The sequence below is a fragment of the Lampris incognitus genome, chromosome 20, assembly GCF_029633865.1.
Source record: "Lampris incognitus isolate fLamInc1 chromosome 20, fLamInc1.hap2, whole genome shotgun sequence".
NCBI classification, from domain to species: domain Eukaryota; kingdom Metazoa; phylum Chordata; class Actinopteri; order Lampriformes; family Lampridae; genus Lampris; species Lampris incognitus.
In genome coordinates, this window is record NC_079230.1 from 33,138,204 (window position 1) to 33,149,684 (window position 11,481).

The 11,481-nt window shown below is 48.8% G+C and overlaps 1 protein-coding gene across 5 annotated transcripts in view; it reads left to right on the top strand.

The window, feature by feature from the left end:
* Positions 1-10,672, top strand: part of gal3st4 (galactose-3-O-sulfotransferase 4) — a 62,607-nt gene extending 51,935 nt beyond the window's left edge. For 3 of the 5 annotated variants that reach the window (XM_056300670.1, XM_056300671.1, XM_056300668.1), the window contains exons 2-4: positions 3,145-3,261; positions 4,789-5,089; positions 7,103-10,672. In XM_056300670.1, the coding sequence (XP_056156645.1) occupies positions 3,149-3,261; positions 4,789-5,089; positions 7,103-8,218 (1,530 nt within the window). In that variant the 5' untranslated portion in view covers positions 3,145-3,148 and the 3' untranslated portion in view covers positions 8,219-10,672. The remainder of the gene's footprint in view (positions 1-3,144; positions 3,262-4,788; positions 5,090-7,102) is intronic. The other 2 variants (XM_056300672.1, XM_056300669.1) reach the window with 1 other exon arrangement.
* The last annotated feature ends 809 nt before the right edge of the window (positions 10,673-11,481 follow it).

An 11,481-nucleotide genomic window follows, 5' to 3' on the forward strand; every position in this document is an offset into this window, starting at 1 on the left:
GGCGGAGACAAGGTAAAGTAATGCAAAAGACGTTTTGGATATAATGGAACGATAATCTTGTTTAAATTGTGGAGAAGTGAAAATACCGTGCTCAAGCCAACTTTACAGCCTGAATCATTACTGTACGGGGGTTGGAGCAAGTGCAGCGTGCTACGGCGTAGTAGCTGAATATCCACAAACAAGCGCAGGCCCTATAATTGTGAGGTATTTTGTAAGAATTGCAGGAATGCTGACCTGTGAGGTTATCATATCAAGTGTAAACTGTCATGTCACCTGTCCACTAATACGGAATCAGCCTTTATTTTTTTCTTTTTCGAAGTGGGATGGCAATAGGAGTGCAAGGACTTTTATTGAAGATGGATTTGACCACCTCTGGCCACACCCTAGATCCATCCTTGGATGAAACTACCCTCATTCATAAATCAGTAAATACATGATTACATGAATCAGTAACGTGAAGAGGCCACTTTTTGCCACTATGTGTTAGGTGTGCAGGAGATGGGCGTAGAGAGGCATGAATGTGCAGGAGATGGTCGTAGAGGGGCATGAATGTGCAGGAGATGGTCGTAGAGGGGCATGAATGTGCAGGAGATGGTCGTAGAGAGGCATGGATGTGCAGGAGATGGGCGTAGAGAGGCATGAATGTGCAGGAGATGGGCGTAGAGAGGCATGGATGTGCAGGAGATGGGCGTAGAGAGGCATGGATGTGCAGGAGATGGGCGTAGAGAGGCATGAATGTGCAGGAGATGGGCGTAGAGAGGCATGGATGTGCAGGAGATGGGCGTAGAGAGGCATGGATGTGCAGGAGATGGGCGTAGAGGGGCATGGATGTGCAGGAGATGGGCGTAGAGGGGCATGAATGTGCAGGAGATGGGCATAGAGAGGCATGAATGTGCAGGAGATGGGCATAGAGAGGGGCATGAATGTGCAGGAGATGGTCGTAGAGAGGCATGAATGTGCAGGAGATGGTCGTAGAGGGGCATGAATGTGCAGGAGATGGTCGTAGAGAGGCATGAATGTGCAGGAGATGGGCGTAGAGAGGCACGAATGTGTAGAAGATAGGCGTAGAGAGGCATGAATGTGCAGGAGATGGTCGTAGAGAGGCATGGATGTGCAGGAGATGGGCGTAGAGAGGCATGGATGTGCAGGAGATGGGCGTAGAGTGGAGCATGAATGTGCAGGAGATGGGCATAGAGAGGGGCATGAATGTGCAGGAGATGGGCGTAGAGGGGCATGAATGCGCAGAGATGGGCGTAGAGAGGGGCATGAATGTGCAGGAGATGGGCATAGAGAGGGGCATGAATGTGCAGGAGATGGGCATAGAGAGGCATGAATGTGCAGGAGATGGGCATAGAGAGGGGCATGAATGTGCAGGAGATGGGCGTAGAGGGGCATGAATGTGCAGGAGATGGGCATAGAGAGGCATGAATGTGCAGGAGATGGGCGTAGAGGGGCATGAATGTGCAGGAGATGGGCGGAGAGAGGGGCATGAATGTGCAGGAGATGGGCATAGAGAGGCATGAATGTGCAGGAGATGGGCATAGAGAGGCATGAATGTGCAGGAGATGGGCGTAGAGAGGCCTGAATGTGCAGGAGATGGGCGTAGAGAGGGGCATGAATTTGCAGGAGATGGGCGTAGAGAGGCACGAATGTGTAGAAGATAGGCGTAGAGAGGCATGAATGTGCAGGAGATGGTCGTAGAGAGGCATGGATGTGCAGGAGATGGTCGTAGAGAGGCATGGATGTGCAGGAGATGGGCGTAGAGAGGCATGGATGTGCAGGAGATGGGCGTAGAGTGGAGCATGAATGTGCAGGAGATGGGCATAGAGAGGGGCATGAATGTGCAGGAGATGGGCGTAGAGGGGCATGAATGCGCAGAGATGGGCGTAGAGAGGGGCATGAATGTGCAGGAGATGGGCATAGAGAGGGGCATGAATGTGCAGGAGATGGGCATAGAGAGGCATGAATGTGCAGGAGATGGGCATAGAGAGGGGCATGAATGTGCAGGAGATGGGCGTAGAGGGGCATGAATGTGCAGGAGATGGGCATAGAGAGGCATGAATGTGCAGGAGATGGGCGTAGAGGGGCATGAATGTGCAGGAGATGGGCGGAGAGAGGGGCCTGAATGTGCAGGAGATGGGCATAGAGAGGCATGAATGTGCAGGAGATGGGCATAGAGAGGCATGGATGTGCAGGAGATGGGCGTAGAGAGGCATGAATGTGCAGGAGATGGGCGTAGAGAGGCATGAATGTGCAGGAGATGGGCGTAGAGAGGCATGAATGTGCAGGAGATGGGCGTAGAGAGGCATGAATGTGTAGAAGATGGGCGTAGAGAGGCATGGATGTGCAGGAGATGGGCGTAGAGAGGCATGGATGTGCAGGAGATGGGCGTAGAGAGGCATGGATGTGCAGGAGATGGGCGTAGAGAGGCACGAATGTGCAGGAGATGGGCGGAGAGAGGCATGGATGTGCAGGAGATGGGCGTAGAGAGGGGCATGAATGTGCAGGAGATGGGCGTAGAGGGGCATGGATGTGCAGGAGATGGGCGTAGAGAGGGGCATGAATGTGCAGGAGATGGGCGTAGAGGGGCATGGATGTGCAGGTTGGTGACCCTTCAACATGGGTTACTGTAGGCTGTGTGGATGTGTGAATGATTTTAGCAGGTAAGCCTGTGGGATACTGTAGTCATATGTATTTTATAACTCATTTGAATATGCTACTTGTTCACATCTTTCTCTTCTCGGTCTGTCACTGCACAGCCTCTTTCTTCTCTTATTCTGTTCATCCCTCCACCTCCATTCCTCTGTTGAGCCATCCTAGCATGTCTCCATTCTACCTCCACCAACCACATTTAACCACCCTCTAACAACCCCTACCCGCCTCGCCATCTGTCTGTCCAGTCTGCTTCTATATGGTCCTACTTCTCACCAGCACTCATTCATGCTCAACCCCCTCCTCCATTCTCTATCCATCCTCCACTTCATTTATGTGTTCATCTCCCTCTCTTCTTCACTGTCTTTCTCCTTGTGTTCCTCCCTATCTCACCTCATCTTTTCTGCCCCCCTCTGCTTCACTCTCCTTTCCTCTTCTCCCTTCTTCCTCCCACTCTCTCACTCATCAAATTGTCTCCATCTCCCCCTGTAGGAGGATGCGGTGGCTGGGTTGTTATCGGCTTGGACCACTCTGGCTGTGGAAAGCCCTTCTGGTGTTCGTGGCCATTGCCTTTGCTGGCCAGTTGCTCGGGGTCATCTTCAACAAAAGGTCAAAGGACACACTCTTACACATATGTGCACATACACTAACTAGCTGGTGTGTGTGTGTGTGTGCATGCACATTATTATTATTATTATTATTATTGTTATTATTATTCATTCATTCATTATCCAAACCGCTTATCCTTACTCATTATTATTATTATTATTATTATTATTATTATTATTATTATGGCAAAACTTGTTTGTCTTCAAGCTCTGATTAATTATTAAGTGAAAACTTTACCGAGCAGAAATCTGGACTGGAACTGGTGACTCCAGTCTAAACTGCACTTATTCCACATATACATGCTTCTCTCTCTCTGTGTCTTTCAGCAGCACGCCTGCGCCGTTACTCCCACATGTCAGACCTTTCTAAGCAAACCCTTAGGTGCATGTTTTCTTATTTCAGGTAGCTTAAACATGCGGCCTTGTTTCTCTATTCTTCTTCTATTTTCACAAGAGGGAGGGAGCAAAGCGAGGCAGCGGGCTAGGGGAAGACTGGTTAGCTAGCTCGTTAGTTAGTTAGCCAGCTCGTTAATTAGTTAGCTAGCTCGTTAGTTAGCAGAAGAAGGAGGCTTGAGGCTTCCAAGGCTAGCTGTCTGTTCCACACCAATGAATTGAAGAGCTGTAATTCTTACTCCACCTCTAGCGTTCGACTAGGTATTTGCTGGATGCTGGTAGCCTACCCCTGGGGTAGTTACGACACCCCAGTGCAGAGCTGTACATAATTATTGCTAATTGCACAAACATGTTTGCAATGCGGGCTTGCAGCGTACAAGAGCTCCATGGTGTTGTAGCTGTTGTATATTATTGATCACTCATCTAACTTTCAGTAAATAAGAACGGAAGGGACTCGGTCTAGCTAGCTGCCTCATACGGTCAGCACTGCGAGTCCTTGGATCGTCTCAGTGTGCTGCACTTCGTGCCCACATGGGTGCAAGGGAAAAGCCTGTTGTACTGTAACTTTGTGTTCTCTTGCTGCAGCCTTCCTCTATCATTGATTCACCAGATAGCTCGCATCTCATTTTCTCTGTGGCTGCCCCCTCCCCCCCCCCACCCACACACACGTACATACACAAACTCTCATCCACGCACACCACGAAGCCCTCCATCCTGTCTGAAAACATCTGGTAGTCATTTTCCTTTTCTTTTCTTCTGCTCTGTCTTTTGTGTGACTCAAGGTTTAGTACAGAGAGACGTCATGTCAGCTGGCCTGTAATATTCAACAAGCTAAAGCCAGCCGAGACCTTTCGTGCAACAATGACGCTGTACTTACAATTCAGTGTGGTCACATGAGGTGGTCACATGATGCGCACAATCTGGATACCTTTCCCAAAAATGTCATTTGTCCTATTTTCCACAGTTTCAGGTAGTTTGTCAGTGCCTCAAAGTTATTACCAAGTGCTGTTGTTTAAGTTTCAGCTAGCACATGGTAAACTGGAGCAGGCTATAACATGCCAGCTGGAGTGTCTTTAGACAAGCTTGCTGATCCAGTACAAGCTAACATGAGTCCTCCTCTCTGTATGTCATCCAGCAGCGTGCAGCCAGCTGCTCGATCCCTCTTCTCCTCCTCCGATGCCCAGGAGCTTTCCCTGGGCTCCTGCCAGCCCCGCACCCATGTCATGTTCCTGAAGACCCACAAGACCGCCAGCAGCACCGTGCTCAACATGCTCTACCGTTACGGAGAGGAGCGGGACCTCCACTTTGCCCTGCCCCTGGGCTACCAGCTAGGCTACCCGCTACCCTTCAATGCTCATCGGGTCAAAGGTTATCGAGGACCCAGAGCCGTGGAGTTCCATATCATGGCAAACCACATGAGATTTAACAAGCCTGAGGTGAGCTAATGGCAGAGGAAATGTAGTTGTTGTTGTTCTTTTTTGTTTCTTTTTTTGGTTTGGTTTTTTAAAGCCTGCTTTCCCAAGTCTTGATACTGCATGGCTTTAATGTACATGTACATGAAAGTAGTCAAGGCAAGCTGCAGTGTACATGTACATGAAGGTAGACCAGCTAAGCTGCAGGGTACATGTACATGAAGGTAGACCAGGCAAGCTGCAGGGTACATGTACATGAAGGTAGACCAGCCAAGCTGCAGTGTACATGTATGTGAAGGTAGACCAGCTAAGCTGCAGGGTACATGTACATGAAGGTAGACCAGCCAAGCTGCAGGGTACATGTACATGAAGGTAGACCAGCTAGGCTGCAGGGTACATGTACATGAAGGTAGACCAGCCAAGCTGCAGGGTACATGTACATGAAGGTAGACCAGCTAGGCTGCAGGGTACATGTACATGAAGGTAGACCAGCTAGGCTGCAGGGTACATGTACATGAAGGTAGACCAGCCAAGCTGCAGTGTACATGTATGTGAAGGTAGACCAGCTAAGCTGCAGGGTACATGTACATGAAGGTAGACCAGCCAAGCTGCAGGGTACATGTACATGAAGGTAGACCAGCTAGGCTGCAGGGTACATGTACATGAAGGTAGACCAGCCAAGCTGCAGGGTACATGTACATGAAGGTAGACCAGGGAAGCTGCAGGGTACATGTACATGAAGGTAGACCAGGGAAGCTGCAGGGTACATGTACATGAAGGTAGACCAGGGAAGCTGCAGGGTACATGTACATGAAGGTAGACCAGGGAAGCTGCAGGGTACATGTACATGAAGGTAGACCAGCTAAGCTGCAGGGTACATGTACATGAAGGTAGACCAGCTAGGCTGCAGGGTACATGTACATGAAGGTAGACCAGCTAGGCTGCAGGGTACATGTACATGAAGGTAGACCAGCCAAGCTGCAGGGTACATGTACATGAAGGTAGACCAGGGAAGCTGCAGGGTACATGTACATGAAGGTAGACCAGGGAAGCTGCAGGGTACATGTACATGAAGGTAGACCAGCTAGGCTGCAGGGTACATGTACATGAAGGTAGACCAGCTAGGCTGCAGTGGTAACGCCTATGATTCATGGTTGGTGATGAGTAATGGAAAAAGAGAAATGAATCAGTGTAGAAGTAACAAAGAATTAAGAATCAAGATGTAGTCTGGGTGGCGTGGCGGTCTGTTCCACTGCCTACCAACATGTGGATCACTGGTTCGAATCCCCGTGTTCCCTCCGGCTTGGTCGGGCGTCCCTACAGACACAATTGGCTGTGTCTGCGGGTGGGAAGCCGGATGTGGGTATGTGTCCTGGTCGCTATGCTAGCGCCTCCTCTGGTCGGACAGGGCGCCTGTTCGGGGGGGGGGGAACTGGGGGGAATAGTGTGATCCTCCCACGCGCTACGTCCCCCTGGTGAAACTCCTCACTGTCAGGTGAACAGAAGCAGCTGGTGACTCCACATGTATGGGAGGAGGCATGTGGTGGTCTGCAGCCCTCCTGGATCAGCAGAGGGGGCGGAGCAGAGACCGGGACGGCTCAGAAGAGAGGGGTGATTGGCCGAATGCAGCTGCGGCGGGTATCCAGATTTAAATCTGGTGATCGAGTGAAGGGCCACCTTGCTTTCTGTACCTGTATGACGATGTGTTGTGGGTAAGTGGTGTGTGGCAGCGTAGCGTAGTTTAAACTACACAACACCGCAGTGATGCCTGCTCTCACGCTCTTATTATGAAACATGTAACACGGGAGTGGCAGAAGGCATGCCACAACAAAAATGAATCCTTAAGTTGTGATATTTTAGTGTATTTATTGTTTACATTTGTATACAGGGGTAAAGCTTGACTAGAAACCACGTGACGGCGTCTGAAACTCCTCTTCTCTCGTGTGTCGTGTAAAACGGCCGTCTCTTCGGCCACACATTTATTCTGTTTTTCGCAGCCGGAAGTGAAATAATGTCTTCTGTCTCTGTGTCTCGCAGGTGGAAAAAGTGATGCCTGCCAACACCTTGTATTTTTCCATCATCCGGGACCCAGTAGCTCTCGCTGAGTCTTCCTTTGCCTATTATAAAGAAGTTGCCCCAGCTTTTCGGAAAGCCAAAGGCCTGGGAGACTTTGCCGATGACCCCAAGAAATATTATGACCCTCATCTCCGTAACAACCACTACGCCCGGAACCTCCTGTGGTTCGATTTTGGAATGGACCATAATGCAAACTTCTCCACAGGGCTGGCTCGGCATGGTGTGGCCATGATCCGTCAGGCGTTTAAGCTGATCCTGGTGTCAGAGTATTTTGACCAGTCAATGGTCCTCCTGAGACACGCCCTCTGTTGGCCGCTGGATGCAGTTGTCTCATTCAGCCTTAATGCCCGTCAGCAAAAGCCCAGCAGCTTTGGAGGACTAGGCCGGAGCTGGGTCGGCAAAGCCGCCGTGGCAGCAGCTGGCGTGGGTGTTAGAGGTGGACGTGGGGCCAAGGAACCTCCCAATTTGTCGCTAACGGATGAGCAGCGGGAGAAGTTGCGAGACTGGAACGCCCTGGACTGGTACCTCTATAAAGCCTTCAACCAGACATTTTGGGAGGAAGTCAACAGGTTTGGACACGCCCAGATGGACGAAGAGGTGGCTTTACTCAGGACACGGCGGGAGGTTCTAGCTCGTGTCTGCCTGAGGGATGGCGGGAAGCCTGTCGAGGCCCATCGTATCCGAGACAAAGCCATCCGGCCATTCCAAAGTGGGCTAGTTAAGATTTTGGGCTACGAGCTGCAGCCAGGGCTTGATAATGCCACCAGGCAGGCCTGTTTGAGAATGATCAGGCCTGAGATCCAATACAAAGACCTGCTGGATGCTAAGCAGTTTCCACGGGCTCAGCCACGCCAAGGCCAGCCGGGGGAAAAGAGCCCCGGGCCTGTGATGGCAGCTGCTGGGGCCTATGGAAGACAAGACACTGCCAGGACAGGGGAAAGGCTGTCAGTGGGAGAAAGGGGTGGGACAGGGGGTCAGAAGGCAGCAGAGGAGGAGGAACGGGACTGGGATGGGAGCCGGTTGGCGAGGCGCAACCAGACTTTACTCCGAGGAGAGGTGAAAGGGAGGTTGAGATAGTATGGAATGAAGTCTGTATCCGTGCCCCCTCCCCCTACTGACACATTTACGTCCCTATTTGACCTTTGGCCTTTTAAAAGCCGGACCTTCTAAACTGAACCTGAGCCTTGTGTAGATTTGCAAGACCAGAAGAGAGAGACACTCCTGTTGAAAGTGAAACCTTTGCTCTTTTTCTTAGACTTTTTCTGCTTTTACTTTGTGTCGGTCTCTTGGACGTTGCCCCTGAACAGCAGGAATGTTGTCATGGCCACAGTGAAGTGTAGGGCAGCGTTGTTCTCACACGTTCCAATATAAACTCGAAGGAACCGACTGGTTGTTAAATTGGGAAGCGTGTTCGTCATGACAGCGGGTCCTTGTGTTAGCGTTTGTGTTGGTTACAGGTTAATGTGTGAGCAACTGGACACAAAGGAAGTCCTGTACCAACCCGTTTACTTTCTCGTGCTCATTCTATTTCTCAGATTCTCGTCATAATTTTCCTAATCCATAAAGCGTCGTAAAATAAAGGCACTTAACCATCTAGCACTAGTAACACCACTTCTTTCTGAGACGCTGAATTGTCTCTGGCCAACAAGTCCTACTTTAACATGTTGCTTTTGTTGAACAGTAGACTGGATTTTGGTGTCACTAAATACTAAGTTAAAATCGTTTAGATGGGTCCGTTTTTCAAGTTTAAGACATGTGAAACTGAGTTGTCTGACATTGTCATGTGGCACTTGGTGTTGCAGAGTGGGCTGATTTTAGCCTGGTACCCGTTACAGCATCCCCGTCTGCACAGCCGTCTGTCTGCACAGCCGTCTGTCTCCACAGCTGTCTGTCTGCACAGCCGTCTGTCTGCACAGCCATCTGTCTCCAGAGCTGTCTGTCTGCACAGCTGTCTGCACAGCCGTCTGTCTCCAGAGCTGTCTGTCTGCACAGCTGTCTGCACAGCCATCTGTCTCCACAGCCGTCTGTCTCCACAGCTGTCTGTCTGCACAGCCAGCTGTCTGCACATCTGTCTGCAGAGCTGTCTGTCTGCACAGCTGTCTGCACAGCTGTCAGCATAGCTGTCTTTCTGCACACCTGTCTGTCCGCACAGCCATCTGTCTGCACAGCTGTCTGCAAAGCTATCTGCACACCTGTCTGTCCGCACAGCCATCTGCACAGCCCTGCTGAGGTTGCTCAAAGTGTTGTTAGTGAGCTAGTGCTGCTTGTTAGCTGTCCTGATTGTTTTTATTCTCACCACAATATGAAGAACAAAACGGATGCTGGTGGGTGGGGGGCACTGGGACTCCCTCAGCTAGGCCGGGACACACAATATTCCCTATCAAACAATATTCCCTATCACACAATATTCCCTATCACACAATATTCCCTATCACACAATATTCCCTATCACACAATATTCCGCGTCGATGCAGCTACAGTTTGGCACTTTCACTTCTCTTTACCTGTGGATACATTCCATGCCAACTTTCTGCAAGCCACCAGTAGCCAGAAGGTTCTGTAAGATGACCATACTGTTTGCCAGGGAATTTCTGTAATCAATTTTAATTAGTGCTGGGCAATGTGTAAAATATAACCACCGGTTCGAATCCCCATGTTACTTGGTCGGGCATCCCTACAGACACAATTGGGTGTGTCTGCGGGTGGGAAGCTGGATCTGGGTATGTGTCCTGGTTGCTGCAGTAGCGCCTCCTCTGGGTGGTTGGGGCACCTGTTCAGGGGGGAGGGGGAACTGGGGTGAATAGCGTGATCCTCCCACGCGCTACGTCCCCCTGGTGAAACTCCTCACTGTCAGGTGAAAAGAAGCGGCTGGTGACTCCACATGTATGGGAAGAGGCATGTGGTAGTCTGCAGCCCTCCCCGGATCAGCAGAGGGGGTGGCCCAGCGACCGGGACGGCTTGGAAGAGTGGGGTACTTGGCCAAGTAAAACTGGGGAGAGAAGGGAGGGGGATATATCACAATGTCTGCTTACATATGTAAAAATACCACATGTATGAATCCAGCTGAGGTTCACCACATTGAACTGAGTCATGTGAAGTGTAATATCAAAACCGAAGCTAGTTTCAAATAATGCCCCCTCGATTATTTCACACCACATTTTGGGAAAAATGTTTGGCCATAACTTCTCATTATCATTCATTTAGACCCCCCCCCCCAACAAAGGATAATATCAGAATTTCATCCTAATACAATGCGATTGAATGACAAGTAATGATAACTCTGACTCATTGCCCAGCCCTAATTTTCAACAATACAGTTAGCTACTGGTTAGTTTGTTCAACATAACAGTTAGCTACTGGTTAGTTTGTTCAACATGACAGTTAGTTACTCGTTAGTTTGTTTAACAACAGTTAGTTACTGGTTAGTTTGTTCAACATAACAGTTAGCTACTGGTTAGTTTGTTTAACATAACAGTTAGCTACTGGTTAGTTTGTTCAACATAACAGTTAGCTACTGGTTAGTTTGTTCAACATGGCAGTTAGTTACTGGTTAGTTTGTTCAACATGACAGTTAGTTACTCGTTAGTTTGTTCAACATGACAGTTAGCTACTGGTTAGTTTGTTTAACATAACAGTTAGTTACTGGTTAGTTTGTTCAACATAACAGTTAGCTACTGGCTAGTTTGTTCAACATAACAGTTAGCTACTGGTTAGTTTGTTCAACATAACAGTTACTTGTTAGTTTGTTCAACATAACAGTTAGCTACTGGTTAGTTTGTTCAACATGACAGTTAGTTACTCGTTAGTTTGTTTAACAACAGTTAGTTACTGGTTAGTTTGTTCAACATAACAGTTAGCTACTGGTTAGTTTGTTCAACATGACAGTTAGTTACTCGTTAGTTTGTTCAACATAACAGTTAGCTACTGGCTAGTTTGTTTAACATAACAGTTAGCTACTGGTTAGTTTGTTCAACATAACAGTTACTTGTTAGTTTGTTCAACATAACAGTTAGCTACTGGTTAGTTTGTTCAACATGACAGTTAGTTACTCGTTAGTTTGTTTAACAACAGTTAGTTACTGGTTAGTTTGTTCAACATAACAGTTAGCTACTGGTTAGTTTGTTCAACATAACAGTTAGCTACTGGTTAGTTTGTTCAACATGGCAGTTAGTTACTGGTTAGTTTGTTCAACATGACAGTTAGTTACTCGTTAGTTTGTTCAACATGACAGTTAGCTACTGGTTAGTTTGTTTAACATAACAGTTAGTTACTGGTTAGTTTGTTCAACATAACAGTTAGCTACTGGTTAGTTTGTTCAACATAACAGTTAGCTACTGGTT